Below are 26,593 nucleotides of genomic sequence, written 5' to 3'. Positions count from 1 at the left end.
AGGACGCCATCAAGGGGCTTATCCATTCAGGGCCGATTACCCTTTATATAATCGCCTGTTACATATGACGGGTGTTAGGTAGCTAGCAGATGGAATTCTGAAGCATTTGAGCCTTGGTTAAGGGCGGGCTTATATAGTTTGGGCTGGACACTGCTATGCAAATTAGCCTTCTGACACTCGATGTTGACTCTCCATAAGTAAGACGCTGGGTTCCTATGGCAACTTACACACATAAATAGCGGGTGTTCTCCATGCCTCCCTTACCGCTGAAGAAGTCCCCGCCCATAGAGGACGTAACACATACAGAGGGAGGTTTGTGGCGTCACCCGCGGCTATCACTCAATATACACGCTGTATACATCGGCACTGATCGTGGTGCCTTCATTGTGAGTGTTTTTTTTACCTTTATTACGATTAAATCAAGATATACAGAAGTACTAATACTGGCCCCACTACTTATAGTACAACTCTGTGCTTAAAATCAAAGATAATAAATAATCTGTCCAAATGATAGAAAACAATGTAAAAAAGCAGCTGCTTGAGTAAAAATAGTCAATTAATAAAAGCAGAAAAAATAAAATCAGGCCCGTTTCATTTAATTTTAATTTTAATGTTTTAATATACGGTACTTTTATTTTATTTTCTTATTCAATATTAATTTTCAGTATAATATTTTTAGCATGTTTCACTTTAAGATTTTAATCAATGTTTTAATGTTTTATCGAATGCTTTATATGATATTTATTATTCACATCATTCAGCATTAACGTCTTTTAGGAGGCGGTGTTATACACCAAGATTACATTTTGGGATAATCCCTCAAGTTATATGTTACTTGGTGTATATGAATGAGGGTGTGCAATGTCCTGATTATTTTATTAGCCCCGCTATTAAGTAGTGGTTTTTCTGCAATACCCAGTCTCTACTCACTAGGCAGTTCTATGGTGGGAACAGTGAGAGTCATTGGGAGCGCAGTACAATCACTGACCCAAACATTTCCTTCCTTTTTTGGGGCGTGGTTAACTACGACGACCAGAGAGAGGAGGATAACCAATGCCGCACGGATGACGCGCCAGCCTCAGACGGTGCTCTGACATTGGTGGGCGGGCTGTGCACCACTATTTAAATCCGGGCGGTGCACTGGTAAGTCACGCTCTCAGAGGAAGTCCGAACGGACGAAACGTCAGAGCGTGGCTATCCAGCACCAATACCGGAAGTGACGTTTGCGCTCCACAGGAGTAGGAACCAGAAAGCAGCTGAAGGAAGTATTCCAAAGTGGTCCTCAGGTGTCCAGCAACCAGTGAGAGTTTTAAACGTACACACATCATTATTGATTTGCCTAACTATTTATTTTTTATGGTACGCATGCATTTGTAAGGGGGCATTCATTTTTGGGGTGACATTAAAAGTTATCTTTGCAATTGTTTTTATTAAAGTCATGTCACATACAGAGGTAGACAAATACACAGCAAATGATTTCGATTTGCATAGAACATATCAATGTGCATATAGCATCTGACGTTGCTACAATGATACATGACAGCTCAACATGGTCACATTACATGGTAAGATAAGAGAGTTGCGTGTCAGGGCCGCGCGTCCTACTACATAATGTGGAGCCACGATCCCCTATATGAGAGCTTGTTCACATAGCATGTACACCATGAAGAGCCAGTAGATCTCCTCATCGCTTCTTCCACGTCTAACCTTGCAGGCAGGTGACAGTCATCCCTCCCAGTTCCGGCCTAGGCCTGTGGATCCTGGGTGGACGCCAGCCATCCGCCATACATTCTCTAGTGGCACAAGAACTGTTAGAGGAATTCAACTGTACTTCCCATACAGAAATATTAACTGAATGCAACAGCATAAACAATATGATAAAATAAAATGAAATGAAAATGAAAATGAAAATAAAATAAAGAATAACTAGCATATATTAATGCCAATGTCTACACCAAGTGTGACCTGCCGTGGCTGGTATTCTGTCATAAACAGTTCACTATTCGGGAAATTTTGTGCTCCAAGGTAACCATTGTTTTTGGAAAGTTTGGTACTGGTTTGATTGGATAGCAAAATATTTTTCATAAGAATACTGGGTAGATACTCTTTGTATGACTTCATCTATTCTAGGCGTTTGTGTAGATTTCCATTTAGAGGTGATAGCTAGACGTGCTGCTATAAATATATGTATGGCTATGCATCTTAGCTGGGCTGGAATACTAGTAGCGCTTAAATGAAGGAGGGCCAATGGTTGGTTGGGATGGATGACATGGCCAGTGACAGAGGAGGCCAACCAAAAGACTTCCGACCAAAAGTTACGAATAATCCTACAGTCCCATAATATATGAGTAATATGACCTCTGGATCCACACATTCTCCAGCATTGTTGTGATTCTGAAGGGAATATCAGTGACAACCTGACTGGAGTGAGATATGACCTGTGTAAAATTTTCAACATATTATCCCAGTGGTTAGTGACATTAAAAGTTATCAAACAATATTGCGCTATATGGATTTTTTCATTTCCCTATATACTTGCGCATAATACCTGGAGAGTGATAATGCATAAGCGGTGTCCAAGGAGATAGATTGTTATGCTGTTTTAAATCTACCATCTGAAAGTGACAAGTGAGGAGTTACACTGAGATGCTGTTTTAAAGCGACCATCTGGTGAGTGTTTTCCCCCGAAGGGGACCCCATATCCCCCCACGTGGTGAATTATTTTGGTGATTAAAGCACATACTATCAACACTTCTGACCTGGTCATCTCACACAGCTAATATAGCAAACCAGGGGTTTGCAGCGCTGCTGCAGGACTGATAACAGGCTCTGTACAGGCCTGATTTTATTTTTTCTGCTTTTATTAATTACGATTAAATTGTTTATCCAAACGGAGAGCACTATGTTTTGGCATGTGTTTATTACATGACCTGGGATGACCTATCGGTTTCTCTGTGACATCTCTACTACAGTAGGTGTTTGTGATATTGTGTTTTTAGCACGACAGCATCGCGCTGATTCTCGGCGACATGGTGCCGAGATCTCGCCGACATCTCGCACTCACTGGAATAGTGACAGCACATTCCAACGTGCGCGTCATAGAAGCGACGGGAGATCCGACTTGGATTCCCGCCAATTCTACACGTGTGCAGTGTTTGTTATGAATCCTGAGGGGGAAGTCCACGCCGGATTTTAAATAAAAATTTGGCATGGGTTCCCCCCTCAGGAGCATACCGGGCCCTTAGGTCTGTTATGGGTTGTAAGGAGAGCCCCCCTACGCCGAAAAAACGGTGTAGGGGGTCCCCCTACAATCAATACCAGACCCGTATCCAAAGCACGCTACCCGGCCGTTCAGGAAGGGAGTGGAGACGAGCGAGTGCCCCCCCCTCCTGAGCCGTACCAGGCTGCATGCCCTCAACATGGGGGGGTTGGGTGCTCTGGGGCAGGGGGGCGCACTGCGGGGCCCCCCCACCCCAGAGCACCCTGTCCCCATGTTGATGAGGACAGGGCCCCTTCCCGACAACCCTGGCCGTTGGTTGTCGGGGTATGCGGGCGGGAGGCTTATCGGAATCTGGGAGCCCCCTTTAATAAGGGGGCCCCCAGATACCGGCCCCCCACCCTAAGTGAATGGATATGGGGTACATCGTACCCCTACCCATTCACCTGGAGGAAAAGTGGTAAAAACACAAATAAAAAACACAGGGTATTAAAATATTTTATTAGTCTGCTCCGGAGGCTCCCCCTGTCTTCTTTAGCTCTTTTACCAGGGGGAGCTTCTTCTTCCGATTTCCGGGGGTCTTCTCCTGCTCTCCGGGGTCTTCACCGCTCTTCTGTGACGTCTTCTCCGCTCCGGGGGGTCTTCTTCTATGTTCGCCGCTCTCCGCTCTTGACTCTGCGCACCCCGGTTCTTCCTCCCGCTGTCCGGTGCCTTCTCCTTCTTCCGCTGTTCTGTGACGTCTTCTCCTCTTCTTCCGCTGTTCTGTGACGACTTCTACTTCTCCCTTCAGGCCGCTGTGCTGTGACGTCTTCTCTTCTTCTCTTCTCCCGATGCTGACACGTCGCCTCTTCTCGCTGCAATGACGGGTGCGTGGCTTGCATCGGATTTATATATGCCTCACAGTCCAATCATGCTCTGGTACCTACCCATGTGATACCTACCCACGTGGTACCTACCGGAGCATGATGGGACTGTGAGGCCCATATAAGTCTGACGCAAGCCGTGCACTCGTCATTGCAGCAAGAAGAGCCCGGCGTGTCAACATCGGGAGAAGAGAAGAAGAGAAGACGTCACAGCACAGTGGCCTGAAGGGAGAAGTAGAAGTCGTCACAGAACAGCGGAAGAAGAGGAGAAGACGTCACAGAACAGCGGAAGAAGGAGAAGGAGCCGGACAGCGGGAGGAAGAACCGGGGTGCGCCGAGTCAAGAGCGGAGAGCGGCGAACATAGAAGAAGACCCCCCGGAGCGGAGAAGACGTCACAGAAGAGCGATGAAGACCCCAGAGAGCAGGAGAAGACCCCCGGAAATCGGAAGAAGAAGCTCCCCCTGGTAAAAGAGCTAAAGAAGACAGGGGGAGCCTCTGGAGCAGACTAATAAAATATTTTAATACCCTGTGTTTTTTATTTGTGTTTTTACCACTTTTCCTCCATGTGAATGGGTAGGGGTACGATGTACCCCATATCCATTCACTTAGGGTGGGGGGCCGGTATCTGGGGGCCCCCTTATTAAAGGGGGCTCCCAGATTCCGATAAGCCTCCCGCCCGCATACCCCGACAACCAACGGCCAGGGTTGTCGGGAAGGGGCCCTGTCCTCATCAACATGGGGACAGGGTGCTCTGGGGTGGGGGGGCCCCGCAGTGCGCCCCCCTGCCCCAGAGCACCCAACCCCCCCATGTTGAGGGCATGCAGCCCGGTACGGCTCAGGAGGGGGGGGGGGGCGCTCGCTCGTCCCCACTCCTTTCCTGACCGGCCGGGTAGCGTGCTTTGGATACGGGTCTGGTATGGATTGTAGGGGCACCCCCTACGCCGTTTTTTCTGCGTAGGGGGGCTCTCCTTACAACCCATAACAGACCTAAGGGCCCGGTATGCTCCTGAGGGGGGAACCCATGCCGAATTTTTATTTAAAATCCGGCGGGGACTTCCCCCTCAGGATTCATAACAAACGCCGCACACGTGTAGAATTGGCGGGAATCCAAGTCGGATCTCCCGTCGCTTCTATGACGGCTCTGTCTCCATCGCGGCAAGCCAGCTCGGCGCTGGCTCCCGCGATGGGGCTCGTAGGTGCTCAATCTCGCCGAGAAAGGGAGCGAGATTGACACAATATTGCGTGCACCTACTGTACTGCTGGATTTGCTGATATTTCCACATAAAGCGCATTTGACCCTCCATAATCAAAGGGTCCAGGTGGTGAGGTGAGAGGCCATTTCATGTGGTGGTGGATGTGTGTCTAGCACGTGTGAAGTTACCTACACAGTCATCTGTCTGTCTACATTGGCACTCACTGGAGGTGTACTGCGATTTTATGGACTTTCTATTCATCTTTTAATATTTTATTTGAGCGCTGCACCATCTGTATTTGTTTCTCTACAGGGATTTTGTGATTATTGACCCTGGTGTTCAGCTGCTATACATGTCATTTTTGCGCTGATTTATTTTCTTTTTATTCTGTTTTTATTCAATTTTCATTCAATCTAGCAGCAATTATGGATGTATTTCAATATATAGAAAAGTGTGAAATTAAGATCAATGAGGTATTTTCTAGGGTCTCACCCAAAGATCCCATTAAAAGATCAAGACTTGGTGAGATATTGCCTCATTTGAGCAATATTTATCCGCCAAATTGGTTCCTAGACGCCTATGATGGGATTTGCCACCCAACGATAACTGATGATGACTCCATGGTAGAATGGAGTAGTTTTTTTGTTAAAAAGGGCTTTGAATTACTTGAGTTTCTTCTTAGGCCCCGTACACACGACCGAACATGTCTGCTGAAACTGGTCCGCGGACCAGTTTCAGCAGACATGTTCGGTCGTCTGTACAGCCGAGCGGACAGGTTTCCAGCGGACATTTGTCCACCCGACCGTTTTCGAGCGTACAAATGTTTCTTAGCATGCTAAGAAACATGCTCGCTGGAATCCTGTTCGTCAGACATGTTCGGTCGTCTGTACAGACCGACCGGCCGCCATCCCTCGCATGTGTCGAATGACTTCGATGCATGCGTGGAAGCATTGACCTTTCAGCATCGCGCACATTGCCGCATCATCGTCGCGGCGACGGCGCAGACACGTCACCGCGCTGTCTGTCCACGCGGATTGTCTCTCATTTCTGTCTGATGGTGTGTACAACCATCAGACAGAAATCTCCGACCGGACATGTCCTCTGAAAACGGTCCGGCGGACCGTTTTCAGCGGACTGTCCGGTCGTGTGTACGAGGCCTAATCCGTAAGCAGAGAAAAATGAAAATTCTCGATTCCCAGATTAGGGAGATCACTAATGGTGTGGAACATCTTAAGGATAGCGATGAATTTCTTAAACTCTCAGGGGATTTGAAAAACAAAAGGGGTTTGAATTACTTGAGTTTCTTCTTAGGCCCCGTACACACGACCGAACATGTCTGCTGAAACTGATCCGCGGACCAGTTTCAGCAGACATGTTCGGTCGTCTGTACAGCCGAGCGGACAGGTTTCCAGCGGACATTTGTCCACCCGACCGTTTTCAAACGTACAAATGTTTCTTAGCTAAGAAACATGCCCGCTGGAATCCTGTCCGTCGGACATGTTCGGTCGTCTGTACATGTACAACCATCAGACAGAAATCTCCGACCGGACATGTCCGCTGAAAACGGTCCGGCGGACCGTTTTCAGCGGACTGTCCGGTTGTGTGTACGAGGCCTAATTCGTAAGCAGAGAAAAATGAAAATTCTCGATTCCCAGATTAGGGAGATCACTAATGGTGTGGAACATCTTAAGGATAGTGATGAATTTCCTAAACTCTCAGGAGATTTGAAAAACAAGCTCATTAAATGGGATTTGGAGATCCAAAATAAAAAGAAGAAAAAATTCATTAGGGATTTGGATGACTTCAGTGGGGGACAGATATTTAAATGGCAAAATACTCCTACCCCTGGTGTAGCCCCTATTGTTAACAACATACCTGATACACCTGTTGACATTCCTAGAACCAATCCTGCACATGAATATGTATACCCTAATATGGATCAACCTTCTTCTCCATATAGAGATCAACCATTTAGAGGGAACAAAAGAGGGAAAAATAGGTAGAGGAAATAGTCATCCTCCACATGCTTATAATGGTGGCTATCCTTCTTCTCCTAATCATTATGGATCCTCTAATAATAGGCAAGATAATTATGACTATGGGACTAATGGTGATCATCCCTATGGGGATGGATCGCATCACCCTCAAGATAGACCAATTCTCACACAGAACAGATATGCCCCGTTATCTGATCAAGCGCCCCAAAATAGGGGTGATTTTTTAGGGGCACGCCGAGCCCAAGCCCCCCCGATATTCAAACCGAATCCAGGGGAATGGTGGAGACAGCCCCCACAACAAATGCTACAAACTCCACCAAGTATGGGCCTATTAGGAAAGCAAAAAGAACGAGAGGAAGGAGAGGGAGTAGGAGATTACAAAAGGTCCAGACCGTATTAGGAGCAGGAATTTATAATCTGAGTGGTATTTCATTAAATGAGGATGAACTAAAGGTTTTAGACAGAGGTCTTAAGTTCGCTCCCACAAAAAATCTGAACAAATTTCAGACATATGTGAGTTTACAAAAATATATGAGATCTCTGAATATGAAGAAATATTTTCTTTCGCACCCTAGTAGTAACTCTTTACTTGTGCTTAAGGATCATTCCACATTACGTAACAAATCCATTTTCAATCCTTTGAATACAGATAATAAGTTTACTGATGTGTTTAAAAACATGGGCCCAGATTCACAAAGGAGATACGACGGAGTATCTCAGATACTCCGTCGTATCTCTCAGAGTATCTATGCGACTGATTCATAGAATCAGTTACGCATAGATATCCCTAAGATCCAACAGGTGTAATTGTTTTACACTGTCGGATCTTAGGATGCAGTACCGCGGCCGCCGCTGGGGGGAGTTTGCGTCGTAAACCAGCGTCGGGTATGCAAATTAGGAGTTACGGCGATCCACAACGGGTTTTCGCATTCGCTACATCGCCGCTAGTCTAGTTTTCCATCGCAAAGTTAGTCGTCGTTTTGGGTGCCTTAACTTTAGTCAGCAAACGTATTGCTGTCTAAAGTATGACCGTCGTTCCCGCGTCGAAATTTAAAATTTCACGTCGTTTGCGTAACACGTCCGGGAATACGGAAGTACGCTACGCGCGTCGCCGTTCGAAAAAATTACGTCACTTTGCGCAAAGCACGGCGGGAGTTACGAAATGGAGCATGCGCAGTAGGTCCGGCGCAGGAGTGTGCCTAATTTAAATGGCACACGCCCATTTAAATTACGCGGGCTTACGCCGGAGGCCGCCGGCGTAGTTTTCATCAGGCACTTGCGAATCAGGCACTTGCGATGAAAACTTGTGGCGGTGTAACGTATCTACGATACGTTGCGCCGCCGCACTTCTACCTGAATCTGGCCCATGGTTATCAAAGATCTGAATGATCTTAAAATTAAGAAAGTTATGGACCCACAGTACATCAAACGTGGGATGGAATCTCTAGAGGCTCGGAAAGATATTGTTATCAGACCTGCTGACAAAGGGGGAGGACATGTCATTTTGAGTAAGGTGTATTACCAGACAGAAATTAGTCATCTTTTGAGTGATGAGGACACTTACAGTGTTTTCGGGAGGGATCCCATGTTATCATTCAAAGATGAACTACATAGCATTGTGGAGGATGGGAAGGATCAAAAGATCCTAACAAAGAAGGAGGCTATGTATTTGGACCCCCTCTTTTGTAGGACTTCTGTAATATACTTTTTGCCTAAAATCCATAAGAACAGTACTACCCCCCCAGGTAGGCCCATTGTAAATGGGATTGATTTAATTTCCGCGAGATTGGGACAATACATTGTTTCTTTTCTTCACCCTCTTGTTATCCAAACACCTGCTTTCTTAAAAGATACTAAACACATCATACAGTTACTTGAATCCCTGGAATGCACATCGTCCACTATTCTGGTGACGGCTGATGTAAGCTCACTATACACTATTATAGGACATGGTGATGCTATGTCATCAGTCGAGTGGGCTTTGGCCTCTTCTATGCTATCGGGTAGACATCAGGAATTTCTGTTGACTTGTTTGAATTTCTGTCTCACCAGGAATTATTTTTGGTACGATAAGGAGTTCTACTTACAGACCAGGGGGGTAGCTATGGGAGCTCGGTTTGCTCCCAGTGTGGCCAATATATTTATGGCCCACTGGCAGGAGGAAGCCATTTTTGCCCACCGCCCCCCTGAATTGGTCTGTTATCGCAGGTATTTTTGGATTTAGTGATCAATAAGTCAGATGATCATTTCAAACTGATCAACCACTTCAAACCTACTGACCGCAATTCCTATATACCTCTGGGGAGTTGCCACCATCGATCATGGTTGTGCAATATCCCCAGGGGTTAATTTATTAGGTTGAGTCGGAATTGCACCAAAGTTGGCGATTTCATCAGCTAGTCTAGAGTGCTGTTATCTAGGTTTTAAGAAAAAGGTTACGCCAAAAGTGATCTTGAAGGTGAGATCACTAAAGTTAATATGATGGAGAGAAATATATTGGTTGCTGACCATGTCAGTAAACCTAACCCAGATGTTAATAATTTCAGGATGATTCTTGATTACAGCGTTGAATTCAAAGCGTTTGAGAGAATCATCAATAAGAATTGGTCTATCTTGAAAAATGACAGAGTGTTAGGACCTGTTTTGCCTGCACGTCTGCAGTTTATATACAAAAAAGCACCCTCGCTGAGGGATCGTCTAGCACCAAGTGTCCTTAATCCACCGATCCCTAGGGAAAATAAGTTGTTCGCGTTTTTGGGAGGCTTTTATGCTTATGGTCGGTGTGGTTATTGTAAACACTCCGAAACAAATGTTAAGAAACTGAAAAAGTTTTTATCATTTGCTACAAGTAGAGAATATGAGATTAAGCAGCTCATCACATGCGATACGGTCGGTGTTGTATATATGTTGCAATGCGGTTGTGGGTTGCAATATGTAGGAAGGACATCTAGATCTTTGCATATGAGAGTTGATGAGCATGTCAGAAATATTAAGAAAGGTTTTATTAACCACAATGTATCTAGACATTTTAAACTAGTTCATAAAAAAAATTCCAAGAGCTTACAATTTTGGGGGATTGAAAGGGTTACCAACCACTGGAGGGGGGGTAATCTTATTCGTCAGCTGAGTAAACGTGAATCCTATTGGATACATGAAACCGAGGTGCTTGCCCCTGGGGGATTGACTATTGATTTTGATATTAATTGTTTTATCACTGATCGTTAATCGTTTTATTTCTTTGTAATGATGGCCGCGGTTGACGTTGCAATTTTTTCGTTACCAAAATTGATTTTATATTAATTTTGGTTTTTATTAACATATTTTTAAAGTGATTAAATATCATCCATTTTTACAGCTAATTAGCATATGAGTATTATTTACACTTTTAAAAATTAATATTCGAACTGTGCGTTTTTTTGCTTTTCTTCTTTGCGATAATATACATTGCAAATGATGAGTCCTCTCCATGAATGTCATTTTGCATGGTTTGGGCTGGACACTGCTATGCAAATTAGCCTTCTGACACTCGATGTTGACTCTCCATAAGTAAGACGCTGGGTTCCTATGGCAACTTACACACATAAATAGCGGGTGTTCTCCATGCCTCCTTCACCGCTGAAGAAGTCCACGCCCATAGAGGATGTAACGCGTACGGAGGGAGGTTTGTGGCGTCACCCGCGGCTATCACTTTGCTCAATATACACGCTGCATACATCGGCACTGATCATGGTGCCTTCATTGTGAGTGCTTTTTTACCTTCATTACGATTAAATCGTTTATCCAAACGGAGAGCACTATGTTTTGGCATTTGTTTATTACATGACCTGGGATGACCTATCGGTTTCTCTGTGACGTCTCTACTACTGCTGGATTTGCTGATATTTACACATAAAGCGCATTTGACCCTCCATAATCAAAGGGTCCAGGTGGTGAGGTGAGAGGCCATTCCATGTGGTGGTGGATGTGTGTCTAGCACGTGTGAAGTTACCTACACAGTCATCTGTCTGTCTACATTGGCACTCACTGGAGGTGTACTGGGATTTTATGGACTTTCTATTCATCTTTTATTATTTTATTTGAGCGCTGCACCATCTGTATTTATATACATAATACATTACCGGAGTATGCGGAGCAGTTGGTACTAAAAAATATTTTTCTTTCTTATTTAGAATACCTTGCTTGTAACCCCTATTAACAATTGTTTCCAGCTTTATTTATAGGTCCAAACTGGATCACTTCTACGTGGAATATAGGTCTCTTCATCCTCCAAAATAAGGTCCATCTCTGCTAGATAATATATCCAAAACGACAATCCCCTCTTAATCAACTGGCCTGATAACTAATTATTTCTCCAAATACTTCTGCATCTTAACATTCCGGACCCAATGTTTGTGGAGGTCCCTTAAAAAAACATAAAAAAAAATCTTCAGTGAGGGGGCCAAACCTCTTAGGGGGTTGAACAGGGAAGCATTTAAAAGGTTAGAATGCTGAACATTCGTTGGAATAATTCTGTTTTCCTTGACTGGACTAGACATAATATATTGTTTGATGTTCAATTTATGGACATAGTTGTGGACTTCCATATATGTTTGAAATGTATTTAACTTACAGGGTGAAGTGGACTTTAAACCTTTCTCTAAAATCTTTTTTTAAGCATCTGTTCTGTAAATACCTTTTTACTCATATTTAAAATTCTGTCTCCTCTTACATCCTTTTTCTTTTTAGCTTATATTCTCCTCCCCCTCTGGATCCTATCCTTTTTTTTTTATATATTCATTCTTTATTCTTTTTTTTTTTTTATCTCATACAAGCATTTAACAATTCATTAAAAAACAGGAAAAAAATATTTCTTATATGTATCATAATCTTACAGTAGTACAAATACAGAAAGTGAGACCACCTTAATTAGCATACTGGAAAAAAAAAAAAGGGAGAACAAGAAATAACATTTACTGGAGTAGAAGAGACAACCGGGCCAGGAAGTCTATATATTATTTTACCCACTTTCGATATTATAATTGTACTATTTCTCATCCCTCCCTACTGTTTATTCCTCCCCACTTAGTACTACTCTACTGTATTAATCTCTTTACCGTTGGTTTCGTAGGGCAGTTCCCTCACCCGGTTGTCTCCCCTACCCCATCTAGGTCCCAAGGCTACAATAACCATGACTCTACTGAAATATCACACATGTGGCTTTTCAATCAGATATTATATTTTGGTTATTCTCCACCCCTGCTGTAGTTCTTACCCTCCAGAGAGGAGCACCTTTTTTCTCCAACCATGGCTTCCGCATCTCCTCAAAGTCCTTAAGGTTACCTATTTTTATGTAGATTGCTCTTTCTTTGCAGATTGACCCATTTATTACCCTGATCCATTCTCTTACTGCCGGGGGCATTGTCGCCTGCCATCTCATGGCTATTAATTTTCTGGCTTGAAACAAACATCTCAATATTGCAACTGTAGTGCTCTTCTTCTCCTCCCGTTCCTTCATGTATCCCAGTACACACAGTGTGGCCTCCATCGCCAAAGGTGTTCCAAATGTATCACTCAAGATATTAGGCATTCCCTCCCAGTACCGGAACAGCTTTGGGCAGCGCCACACCATGGGCACTAGGTCTCCAGGCCCCTGACATCTAGGACATTTATCGTCTGGTCTTCTTCCGTACTTGAACAGGCGCTTAGGTGTATAATAAGCTCTATTTATCAACATCAGGTGGGAGACTTTCTGCGGGGGTGAAACTGAAACCTTTGGTCCCATCTCTAGGATTCTCCTCCACAGCTCCTGTGTTATTTCCCCAATATCCTCTTCCCATCTCTCTCTTACTTTAAGGAGGTTAGACCCTGTATTGATCTTTTTGCATATCTGTCCATATATTTCAGATATAAGACCCTTAGTTGGGCCTACCTTAACTAAATTTTGGAATAGGGGCATTTTATTTCACTCTAGGGTTTGTATCATGAATTGGGCTGCAAGGGCATGCCCTACCTGAATATAAGTAAAGAAGGAGTGTTGTGGTATATTAAATTTCTCCCTCAAATCCAGGAATTCTCTATATCTATCACCCTTATACAGTTGTCTCAGCCTTTTAATACCATGCATTTCCCATTCCTCCACCTTTCCTTTCTGGAGGATTTCCTGCAAGTTGATATTATTCCACAGAGGGGTGTACTCAGTAAACCCGATATATCCCATCAGTTTTTTAACCGTTTTCCATATTTTAGTTATCATTTTTATTGTTGGGTTCCTATATCTAAAGGAATCTGCCTCTAATACTTTGATAATAGTATCATGTGCAGCTCCATTTAGCATTATTCTCCCATTAGGGGTGCCCCCCCCGGGATATTACATCCCATTTGTTGTTGCAATTGTGCCGATAAATAGTAACTCTCGGGGTAGGGAACTGCAAGACCTCCTTCCGCTATTGGGAGCTGCAATGTATGAAGTCGAATCCTGGCTTGTCTCCCTTTGCATATTAGCTCTCTGAAAAGTGTTTCGATTTTATTAAACCATTTTCTACAGATCCAAACTGGAGAGTGATGCATTATATACAGCAGTTGTGGCTGCCAAACCATCTTAATTAAGCTACATCTACCAGCCACTGATAGGGGGAGCCGTTTCCAAATATACATTTTTTGTTTAAATTTAGCCAGTAGGGGGATTAGATTTTTGTTTATATATTGATTGGGATCTTTCATCATCAATATCCCCAAATATCTCAGTGTATCCACCACCGTCAGTTGTGGCATTCCCAGTGCCACAACTTCTCCAATTGGGTGCTTGACCTTATGGCTATCGCCAAAGGTTCCATCATTAGGGCAAAGAGCAGGGGCGACAAAGGGCACCCCTGTCGTGTCACCCTCTCCAGGAGAATCTTTTTTGGGAGTTCATTATTAATTCTAAGTTTGGCCCTAGGATTATCATAAAGCATTTTTATCCAGCCAGTAAATATCGAACCAAATCCGAATTTCCCCAGCACCCTCTAGATATAGCCCCATTCTACACTGTCAAATGCTTTGGTCACGTCCAGTGACAATACAGCTCTTGTTCCCTTAATCTTCGTTGGGGTTTGTAAATTTAAAAATGTCCTTCTGATATTCATACTGGTAGATCTATTAGCTATGAATCCCGTCTGATCTGGATGGATCAGTTTTGAAATAAGCCTATTAAGCCTTGATGCCAAAACCTTAGCTACTATCTTGGCATCGGAGCATTAGAGGGAAATTGGTCTATATGCTGCAGGGTCTAAAGGGGTGCTTCCCTTCTTTTGGTATAACTATAATAGTTGCTTCCAGCATCGGCGCAGGGAGTCTTCCTTCCGTGGCAGCTCCATTTAATGCTTTTATGAGCTCTGGTAGTAGTATTTCTCCGTAATATTTATATATTTCCATCAGGAGCCTGTCTGGGCCAGGCTACTTTTGATTTGCCATATCTGCTACTGCCTGCTGGATTTCTATGAGTGATATTAGAGTTTCTAATTCTTCCCTTTCTACTTGTGTAATAGATGGAATCTCTAACCTCCCCAGGAAATCCTCCATTTCTCCTTCCATCCCCACCTTCTGTGCAGTATAACGTTTTTCATAATACCCTTGAAAGGTCTGCACTATCTCTGAGGTGTCTGATGTTATTACCCCTCCTGCTGATCTAATAGACCGGATATCAGAGGGGAGGGAGTTAGACTTCACTAATTGCGCCAGCATCTTTCCGACACTTTCACCCTCTGCAAAGGAGGACTGCCGCAAAAAGAGTCGTCTGGTCTCTACTTCCCGCGTGATTACTATCTTATATGCTTGTTGTTTCTCTAACCATATTTCCTTATTTTCTAATGTTGGATCTATTACATAATTATTTTCTGCCTCCAATACCTCTCTGCGGGTATTTTCCTCCCCACTACCACAACTGCCTAAATAAAGACATCATATTTTTCTTTATGGAAATTATGTAATTGCATTTTTGATTATTTTATACAGTAATGTATTTTGGATAAGCACATACCTCCAATATCAGGTCTGAGCTTGTTGTCATAACCTTTGAGAAGTCCATTTAAAATAGATGTTACATCATTATCAAGGAATTTGCGTGTGAGTAACCATGTTTTATTAGATGGTGCGTCCTCATAGTCCTCATCTTCTTTCTGTAAAGAACTTTAAAAAAATGTAGAAAATATAAAAATTAGATATTAATGTAATTTAATAAAAATAAAAAATGATAATGTTCTATGTTAACCTTAGTACTAATTAAATTAGCATGTGTTCCTCGGTTGCTATTTTCTGTAAGTGAAATGTCTTCTCTATAATCAAAAAGCGGTCTGTTTCTAAAAAAAAAAAAAAAAAATTGCTTTCCAAATGTTTCAATATTTTTGCAAGCCTAATGAATAATACCTATAATGTTTGTAATATGTGTGTAATAGTTTCTCTGTTATCTTTCACTTGGTGAATATAACATTTAATCCTAAGGGAAAAATAGCCATGAGAACATTTGACTATGAGAGTAATCATTCACCAATACAGAAAATAGCTATACACAACAATTCTTGACCAGGAGAGGAAATAATATGAGAGAGACCTCACCACTATGTATGGAAAATCCTGTGCAGATGCCTGAATGAATGGGTTTTCATTTGAGCAAACCTACAGCTGCAGCATGAGATGAAACATTTAATAAAATCTGACAGCTTCCTCCTGGATCTTAGCGAGCTGTCACCCGCCAATGTCCTAACAAGCAGTGAGCAAAAAATTATTTATCAAAAAAACAATTAATTAGGATTTACAAAACGTGTATATATATATATATATATATATATATATATATATATATATATTGTGAGGGTGGGCTCAGAGCCCCACCCACAGACAGAAAGTCTGTCCCGGGAATCAGGTGGATTCCCAAATCCCTCTGAAGAGGAGTCAGAGGCTGTATGCATGTCTGCTGGAGGCAGATGTCCTTAATGATTGAGCAGCAAGACACTGATAGGAGTAAGCTAGATGTGTGCTTAACTCTGGGAAACTGTTTGTTCTGAGGAACAGAACTTAGGCCTAAGCTAAAGGCCTGAAACAGCCGGATGGCAAGTGTGACAGCCAGGAGGCTAAACTGTTGATTTGGCAAGATACAGGAATGGTGGAACCCCCTGCGAGGGCTGCTATTGTATTTGTGAACTTTTGTACTTTTAAATAAAAGTGGGCTACCAGGCCCTTAAAAACTCAGTTCTGGATTGGCGTACTCACTGGAAAACGCATCTATCGCTGGAGTCTAATAACCCCTGTCATGGATCTTAAGATATTAAAGTGTTTCTACTGGACATCTGTTACACAGGAGAGGGACATTCAATGCAAGGACACCGGCTATTGAAATGCTAAGTGGAACCAGCTAGAGAAATACCTTTTATTGTGCTCTGCAGGCTAAGAGCGGGTGTCGGAGACACTCCGTCTGGCTAAAAAACTATGGATTGAAGGTTAATTGAATCTAGAATGTATGTGTGAAGATGTATGTGTTTATTGTTCTAAAGGTCAGAAGCCTCCTGTCAGCTGTATTGAATTAGCATTCTATTGTCTAAAGCAATGTAACCTCTCAGAGGTAGTAATTAAGTAGACCGGGTTATTGTGTACATTGATTACCCCCTGGGGCTTCTGTCTCAATACACAAGTCTTTCTATCCAAGCTATTGGACCAATCCCTGTTGACAATTTCAAGTCCTCATTTGCATGGTCAAGGAGGACTTGAGTGAAGACTGGATATACTTTACAATTGACCAATAGGAAAGCGGTTGTTGGGAGTGGGATGTTCCAAAATTCTGTATAAAAGTGTGCTGTGTACTTGAAATAAAGAGTCCTGCTTGAACTTACATACAGCCTGCCTGGTGTTTGTTCTTAATGGGTCTGAATGGCACATAGCTGTAGTTCGGACCCCGGAACCTTGGATGACTGGACCATCAGACGCTGCAATCTGCAAGCTGACTCACTGGTAGCAGAGGAGTGTCGGGAGAGCAGGACCTGGGCGAGGAAGGATCTCGTCACATTGGTTGGCAGCGGTGGGATTTGCTCTCCAGTTACTGGGACAACTCCAAACCACCACCATGAATGACCAGCTATGCAGCCTGGAGGAGAACCATGCTAAAAGACTTGCTTGAGAGCCGTGGAGGGACCGGTGGGAAGAACAAGGCCACCCTGATCATTGCGCTAGCCGAGATGGATCAGAGGGATGGTGATGCAGGACCCCGGTCAGTTGAAGACTTGTTCCAGCAGCGAGTTCAACAGCGGTTGGCATTATATGGTGCGAACCCATCAGAGACCGCCATACAGAATACCATTAGAGACCTCCAGCGGCAGGATGAGAGAGAACGAGAGCGACAACAGAGAGAACGAGAGCGGCAACAGGAGCTGAGAATTGCAGAAATACGGCGATCGGTGACAACGCCTAAAGAAGCAGCACCAAATGAAAGAAGAGGAGAGGTACAGATATCAGTAACCATGGAAGAGGAATTCAGAAGGAGGTTGCGAGAGAAGCAGATACAGCGCAGAGGACCAGTATCAGAGGAGGTCCTGCTTGGATGGTCTGATTCGATCCGCTGCGAACTCTGGAAAGAAGCGCTAGCCCGCGAGCAGCGACTCCAGGGAAAAGCTCTCCCCTCCATCCATGTAAGGTACTGGTCACAGTATGAAGTACGGATGCTGTTATTGGGGGAACAACCAAAGCAGGAGTGGACAGCAGAGTTAAGCAGGCTGATCCGGGAAGAGATGCGGTTGGACGAGAGCTACAGAGCCCTCCGGTGGTATGTAGTCCAAGAGTGCCCCTGGTCAGCGGATGACAGCCCCACGGAAGGCTTTGACTATGATGGCCTGGGATTGTTGTATTGGAGGATGTCCAGGGATCCCAACTTTGGGAGCGATCGGGAGTGGCGTTGGGAGGAAATAATGGAGCACAGAGAGCGAAGACTGAATGTCCCGGAAGTGCACTGGTTACAGGAAGATTTGGAATTCCTGGCCGCTCAGGAATGGGAACTGGAAATCGCCTACAAACAGCTGCTAGACTCCGCTCAGCAGCAGGGTGAGATTCCCTTTACCTGGGACTATGAGGAAATATCAGCTGACAGTGATGAAATCCTGGCTGATGAATCAGCAGTGGAAAATCGGGAGCTTGCCATTCCCAAAGCTGAAGTGCTGACCGCAGGGCCGAGCTCTGCTAACCTCTGCTCAGTACCCATAGCATCTTCTGGGTTCCATGGACAGGAGATGGTGAACCTCTATCCCCAGACACCAGTTGTAGAGACAGGGGATTGGATAGACTTTTCTGCTGAGGAAGAACAACCTGGGGAGCCTCCAACAGAAGAGCTGGTATCAGGGCCAAACTTCACTGTGCTCTGCCCAGCACCAAGTACAGTATTTGTGGAGTTACAAGGAACTTCCCCAGCTGAAGCGCTGGTCACCGGACAGAGGGATCAAGACCTCTGCCCCACCCCTGTGGCAGTTCCGGAGGCTCAGGGTGAGAAGATGGCGATCACTCCCCAGCCACAGATTACAGAGTGTATGGACTGTTCAGAGGATGTTATGGATTATGCACCCCCAGCAGAAGTGCTGGCAACAGGGCAGAATGCTAGCCATCGCTGCCCAGCACTGGGACCAACTGTGGAGTTCCAGGGAGTCGGGGCGGTTGGCCCCCCTCCCCAGCAACAAGCTGAGGTGGTAAAGCTCGTACTCCCAGCTGAATCACTGGCAGAAGGACAGGATGCTACTGGCGGCTGCACCCCACTACAGCTTGAGCGGATATTGGTGGATGGGACTGTGGTCTCCACTCACAGCAACCCAGCGGAAGAGCTGGCAACAGAGCAGGGTGCCCCAGGCCTCTGCTCTCAACTAACAGGAGAGGGGGTTCCTGTGGTAGTGGATGGGACTCCGATCTCCATGGACACAACCCCAGAACATGGTTCGGCACTGAGACAGGAGGATGTCGGCTTTGCTTTGCAAGCACCGGGGGATTTTTACCTAGCATCAGTGGATGGGACTGCAGTCTCCACTGGTATACCCCAGGAATGGTGGCCAGTTGGCCCAGATTCCCAACGGCATGATGAACTGAGCCCAGCCACCCTGTCTTCTCTCCAGCGGCTGAAAGGACTCCAGGGAGCAGGGCCAGTCCAGGCCTCTCCCCAGCGGCAGGCGTGTTCTCTGAGAGAGGCAGAGATTGGCTGGGTGAGTAATGCTCTGTTTGGGACAAGTTATCTGGGGTACTGGGTGGGTACCGGAATTGGGGTCTCTCCCAGTGTTAGTCTCCTGCCAAAGGGGGAGATGTGTGACAGACCTAGCCGGGACAGGGGCTTTTGGAGAGGACTGAATGTGAGCCTCTTGCCATCCGATTATGGGCCAGGACCTCAAAACAGGAAGGCAGATGGGTCATCCCAGCGGACAGTCCTGGAACCTTAAGACTACTTTTCCAACATCCTCGAGTTGACCCGTTTGGGTCCCACTGCGGCTGTTGGACTGTTTCCCAGGGGAAGTAATGTCATGGATCTTAAGATATTAAAGTGTTTCTACTGGACATCTGTTACACAGGAGAGGGACATTCAATGCAAGGACACCGGCTATTGAAATGCTAAGTGGAACCAGCTAGAGAAATACCTTTTATTGTGCTCTGCAGGCTAAGAGCGGGTGTCGGAGACACTCCGTCTGGCTAAAAAACTATGGATTGAAGGTTAATTGAATCTAGAATGTATGTGTGAAGATGTATGTGTTTATTGTTCTAAAGGTCAGAAGCCTCCTGTCAGCTGTATTGAATTAGCATTCTATTGTCTAAAGCAATGTAACCTCTCAGAGGTAGTAATTAAGTAGACCGGGTTATTGTGTACATTGATTACCCCCTGGGGCTTCTGTCTCAATACACAAGTCTTTCTATCCAAGCTATTGGACCAATCCCTGTTGACAATTTCAAGTCCTCATTTGCATGGTCAAGGAGGACTTGAGTGAAGACTGGATATACTTTACAATTGACCAATAGGAAAGCGGTTGTTGGGAGTGGGATGTTCCAAAATTCTGTATAAAAGTGTGCTGTGTACTTGAAATAAAGAGTCCTGCTTGAACTTACATACAGCCTGCCTGGTGTTTGTTCTTAATGGGTCTGAATGGCACATAGCTGTAGTTCGGACCCCGGAACCTTGGATGACTGGACCATCAGACGCTGCAATCTGCAAGCTGACTCACTGGTAGCAGAGGAGTGTCGGGAGAGCAGGACCTGGGCGAGGAAGGATCTCGTCACAACCCCAATCTTACATATGGTGGAGGTATTGCTTCGGGCAGTTTTGGAAGAGTTCCATATCCTCGCATAAAAAAAACAGTGAGTAGAAAAAAACTGTGTGTTATGCAGCAATACTGTGATGAGCAGCCAATGTGAACTGAAAGTCAATGTTTTCTGCTGTGAACTGCTGTTAGCTGTGTATGGCAGCCAGGCAAACTGCATTGCACAGGAGTTCAATTGATGGACTGTGTTGCATACAGGTGGTGTACCTGTGGAAGTGAGCTCAGCGTGGCCTGAGAAGATGTATCCACTTGGGAAGGCCCAGTGAGTGGATGGTTCAAGCGGAATCGCAAAGAGTGAAGTCTGCATGTGAAAGTGTGCCGTTTGCAAGTCTTGGAGACAGTACACCAACATTTTCCTGTGTTAAAAACCATTGCCCTGTTTGCAGCGATAGGGAGGTCAAAACGCGAACAGAAAGCAATGATTGCAGAAATGAGAGACAGAACCTTATGGCTGGAGGGGTTGTTACTAGGGATGAGCTTTATGTTCGACTCGAACGTATGTTCGACTCGAACATCGTATGTTCGATCATTCGTTGAAATACAAACAAAATGAGTCATTCGTGCCAAATTCGAGTGACGCGCCACGGCCCATAATTCACTGCAGCATTGCACGCTGATGATTGGTCAAGCATGCACCATGACCCGCATGCTTGGCCAATCACAGCGCCGTCAGTACAGAGAGCCGTAATTGGCCAAATCCAGGGTGGCTTTGGCCAATTATGGTTCAGGGGGTTTAGTACACGCCCCACACTATGAAAGGCCATCTGCAGGTCGGCCTAGTGTAGTGTGTTCCGGCGCTGGTTAGAGATCAGTCAGAGAGAGAGTGTAATTTTTTCTAGGTAGATAGAGCAGGCAGGCTAGTCAGTTAATGTTACAGTGTGTAAAGGATAGATATACATATATTTATACACTGTATAGCTTAGCTAGATCAGTTCTTCCTAATTTACGGGCAGGTAGTTGATTGTGCTAGCTGCAGTATTCTCACGTGGTGTATTGCCTGTGTCCTCTGCAGTGTGCACCATAAAGCTACATAGGCATACTATAGACACCCAGCAGGTACAATATTTAAAGGAATTTTTTTTTTTAAATTTAAGCATCATGATGCTTAAATTAAAAAAAAAATTCCTTCAAATATTGTACCTGTTGGGTGTCTATAGTATGAGTGTGAAAACATCTTTGAGTACCCGGGTCTTGCCCCAGGGAACATGTATCAATGGATTTTTTTTTTTTTAAATGGTTGTTTTTTCTGGGGCAGCGTTTTTAATGATGCTGCATCATTAAAATCACTGCTTAAGAAAAAACGACCATTTTTAAAACTTGTTTCCATTGATACATGTTCCCTGGGGCAAGACGTTCTCAAAGACGTTTTCTGACAATAACTTGCATATGGGGCTTTAAAATTAGCACTTTTGAATTCGAATGTTCGAGTCCCATTGACGTCAATGGGGTTCTAAATGTTTGCACGGTCCGTTCAAAGGTTCTAGTGCAAACCGAACATGGGGGTGTTCGGCTCATCCCTAGTTGTTACCGACAGAACAAGCCCCAGACTGGTGCAAGATTCACCTGGCTGCGCTGAACCAAATCAAAGGGAAAGTGCATGTTGTTGCCCCTGGCAACGCTGGTGTAGGCCGGCCAGCTATTAATGTGAAAAGTGTTGAGAGCCAGGTGTGTTGTTTGCAATGCAGTGAGTGGGGGAATGAAGTTTCCAAATGCCCTTTGTCCCAGGCTTTAGCAAAGCAAAGGTATGAGAAGCCTGCTCTGAGTGTAAAGAGTGAGCAGATGGGTGCAGTTGCCCATAGCAACGCCTATGATGTCAGGTCAGTGGACCGCAAGACAAGGATATTGTCTACAGAGGGTTGTGGCAACTTTTTTTTTTTAAATCAGAGATGTTTATTGAGAGAAACAAAAACATTTTTCTTAAACAGAAAAGAAAATCACAGCAAGTACACAGCTCATAGACACATCACCGAAACATTCTGCCAGTGCAAATGACAGTTCACACAGAAAGTACAGCAGACTCCCATATAACATAAGACCTCAGTCCGAGACAACTGTTTAGAAGTCACTAGCCCCACTGGAGTACCCACATCCCCCAAATGCCAAACACAGCATAGCTCCAATGAATCAACCTCCCCACTTTCTGACTGCCCCCTATGGCTGGCTACCCCCCCATCTATCTAAGCAGCCTATCCATGACCAGATCTACCGGGGATAAGCCAGGGGAATCTAACCATGGAGCCCACACTTGCTCAAATTTTCTTGAGCATCCCCTGTGTTGATAGACATACTTCTCCAATCTTATGGTGTCACCCATTTGAGCAATCCATTCCTTCAACGTTGGAGGATCAACTGCCTTCCAATGCCGAAGGGGGTTGTGGCAACTTTAAAGCAACGCCGCCTCAGCACCGTTTCCGTTAGCAACAGGAGAAAGTGTGTCAATGGGAAAGAGGAGCTACAGGGAAGAGGTATATCATCATCCCCATAAAGATGCAAGTAAAATTCTGCCTGTTGGGAGAGTGCCATCTCCCTTAGCAACAGGAGAAAGTTGCCAAACACCATGCCTGGAATGTGGTCAGCTGGGGCATGACATATTTTCTTGCCCTAGATTCTGGGGTGCAGCTGGAGGTAATGTTGCTGAGCAGAACTCTTTGTCGGTGGGCCAAGATTCCCTTTCAGATATGTTTGCAGTCACCCCTGGCAACAAGGAGTTTTCTGTTGTGTCTGCAGGGGGTGCTAAACAGTGGGAGATGCCTGCTGTGATTTTATCCTGTGGCCACCAGGGGGAGTTGGCCAGTAACTATGCAACTGAGAGACAGCGCACTCAACTGAAGATAGAGTTATCTACTACGGGATATGGTAAGACATTGCAGTTTGTGATCCAAGTGAAGTAGCGGTGTGTCTGGTGAGGAGATCTGCAGACGGTGTAAAAATGGACTTGCTGCCGTGTGTTACCCAGATTAGTGGGGAGACACAGGTTAAAACCCTCCTTGCAGCAAGGTCAAAAACTGAAAAGGACATACGGACTCTGTGTGCACCTAAGGTAATCCAGCAGAGTGCCAGGGAGAGATGTGTTAGGGGTGACCAAAACAGTTGGTGTGCCATGTTCCCTAACGATAGAGACAGGTGCTGCAGAGTTGCCAAGGGAAACCGCCAAGGAGCCAGTGATGGTGACTCAAGTGGTTTCCCAGGACAACTGTGAAGCCGCCCTAGTGGGCAAAATAATTCCTTTGGAGAGGAAGGGTGATGTGTTGAGTGGCATGCAGGGTGCCAAGCATTCTGATAAAAAACAATCTGATAGAGATTATAAAACTGCTATGTTTATGAATTCTGATGATGAACATATTGCTGATGATTAGAGTTGAGCGGACACCTGGATGTTTGGGTTTGACAGGTTCGGCCGAACTTCGGAAAAAAGTCCGGGTTCGGGACCCAAACTTGACCTGAACTTGACCCCAAACCCGAACCCCATTGAAGTCAATGGGGACCCAAACTTTTGAGTACTAAAATGTCTCTAAAAAAGTAATGGAAAGGGCTAGAGGGCTGCAAATGGCAGCAAAATGTTGGTAAGAGCATGGCAAGTACTCTGCAAATAAATGTGGATAGGGAAATAACTTAAAATAACATAACAAAAAAAAAAATAATCTTGACCTAGGAGGACCTAGGTCCATATGGAGTAGGAGGTTGAGGTGTCGGTGAATTTATTTATTTTTTAAATTAGGGTACACTCCAAAAGAGTGAGAAAGATCTAGGGTTGCCACCTCATCCCTTTAAACCCGAACACATAGTAATTACACAGGTTCTGGGGTTAATTTAATGTCGATAAGTTTAATAAGCGCCTTAATCAGCCAGAGAACCTGTGTAATTAATATGTTTTCGGTTTTAAAGGGATAAGGTGGCAACCCTAGAAAGATCAGAAATACAAGAATGGCTGGGTAAGGCCAGTATACGTGTCTATTCTGCACAAGGTACGGACAAGTCCTGTGGGATCCATGCCTGGTTCATTTTAATGAACGTGAGCTTGTCCACATTGGCTCTGGACAGCCGGCTGCGCTTGTCTGTGATAACGCCCTCCTGCCATGCTAAATACACGTTCAGATAATACACTGGCTGCAGGGCAGGCCAGCACCTCCAAGGCGTAAAGGGCAAGCTCAGGCCATGTGCCCAATTTGGAGACCCAGAAGTTTAAGCAGGACCCGTCATTCAGTACGTGTAGGCGTGTGCACAGGTACTGCTCCACCATGTTAGTGAAATGCTGCCTCCTGCTAAAACGTTCCATATCAGCTGGTGGTGCTGTTTGTTGTGGCGTGCTGACAAAGCTTTTCCACATTTCGGTCATGCTAACCCTGCCTTCTGAGGTGCTGGCGGTGCCCCGGCTGCGTTGGCGACCTCTTACTCCTCCTTTGCCTTGTGCTTCCACTGTGCCCCCACTGTCAGGTGGGAATTCCCCCAGCAGCGCGTCTACCAGCGTGCGCTTGTACTCGTGCATCTTGCGATCACGCTCCAGTGAGGGAATTAAGGATGGTACATTGTCCTTGTAATGGGGATCCAGCAGCGTGGCCACCCAGTAATCAGTACCTGTTAAAATGTGGGCAACACGGCGGTCGTTGCAGAGACACTGCAGCATGTAATCGCTCATGTGTGCCAGGCTGCCCAGGGGCAACGAAAAGCTGTCCTCTGTGGGAGGTGTATCGTCTGTGTCTTCTGTATCCCCCCAGCCACGCACCAGTGATGGCCATGAGCTGGTCTGGGTGCCACCCTGCTGTGAACATGGTTCCTCCATCTCCTCCTCCTCATCCTCCACCTCGTCATCCTCCAGAACTGTGCCCTTGCTGGATAATTGTGCACCTGGCGTTTGTTGGTGCAGGAACCCACCCTCGGAGCCACTTGTGAATGAATGCCCTGAAAGCCTTGGAAATGATCCCAATTCATCCTCCTCCTCCTCCTCCTCCTGTGCCACATCCTCTTCCATCATCGCCCGAAGCGTTTTTTCAAGGAGGCATAGAACTGGGATACTAACGATGAGAACGGCGTCATCAGCACTGGCAATGTTGGTGGAGTACTTGAAACAGTGCAACAGGGCACATAGGTCTCGCATGGAGGCCCAGTTATTGGTGGTGAAGTGGTTATGTTCCGCAGAGCTACTCACGCGTGCGTGCTGCAGCTGAGTCTCCACTATCGCCTGCTGCTGCTCGCACAGTCTGGCCAGCATGTGCAAGGTGGAGTTCCACCTTGTGGGCACGTCACATATGAGGCGGTGAGTGGGAAGGCCGAAGTTACGCTGCAGCGCTGACAGGCGAGCAGCAGGGTGAGAACGGCAAAAGTGCGCACAGACGGCCCGCACTTTCTGCAGTAGCTGTGGCATATCGGGTAAGTTTTAAGGAACCTCTGCACCACCAAATTCAGTACATGCGACAGGCAAGGGACGTGCGTCAAACCGGATAGGCCCCAGAGCTGCTACAAGATTTCGCCCATTATCGCACACCACCAGGCCCAGCTTGAGGCTCACTGCCACCAACCACTCATCGGTCTGTTGTTCCATGTCCCTCCACAACTCCTGTGCGGTGTGGGGATTTTCCCCCAAACAGGAAAGTTTTAGAACTGCCTGCTGTCGTTTACCCATGGCGGTGCTGAAGTTGGAGGTGAATGTGTTACGCTGACCGGATGAGGAGGTGGTAGAGGATGAGGAAGCTGAGTAGGAGGAGTTAGCAACAGGAGGCAAACTGAAGCGCCCTGCAATCCTTGGTGGTGGAAGGACAAATGCGCCAAACTGCTATCCGCCTCAGGCCCACCCGCCACTGCATTTACCCAGTGTGCTGTTAGGGAGATATAACGTCCCTGACCATGCTTACTGGTCCACGTATCCGTAGTTAGGTGGACCTTGCCACAGATAGCTTTGCGCAGTGCACACCTGATTTTGTCCCCCACTTGGTTGTGCAGGGAAGGGATGGCTCGCCTGGAAAAGTAGTGGCGGCTGGGCACGACGTACTGTGGGACAGCCAATGACATCAGGCTTTTTAAACTCTGCGTCTCCACCAGATG

At 45.5% G+C, this 26,593-nt stretch overlaps 1 protein-coding gene across 2 annotated transcripts in view; it reads right to left on the bottom strand.

The window, feature by feature from the left end:
* GABRG2 (gamma-aminobutyric acid type A receptor subunit gamma2) overlaps positions 1-26,593 on the bottom strand; it is a 375,570-nt gene that overhangs the window by 208,314 nt on the left and 140,663 nt on the right. For both annotated transcript variants that reach the window (XM_040344731.1, XM_040344732.1), the window contains exon 2: positions 15,268-15,416. In XM_040344731.1, the coding sequence (XP_040200665.1) occupies positions 15,268-15,416 (149 nt within the window). The remainder of the gene's footprint in view (positions 1-15,267; positions 15,417-26,593) is intronic.

The sequence above is a fragment of the Rana temporaria genome, chromosome 3, assembly GCF_905171775.1.
Source record: "Rana temporaria chromosome 3, aRanTem1.1, whole genome shotgun sequence".
Lineage (NCBI taxonomy): Eukaryota > Metazoa > Chordata > Amphibia > Anura > Ranidae > Rana > Rana temporaria.
This window is presented reverse-complemented; position numbering and strand designations above follow the sequence as displayed.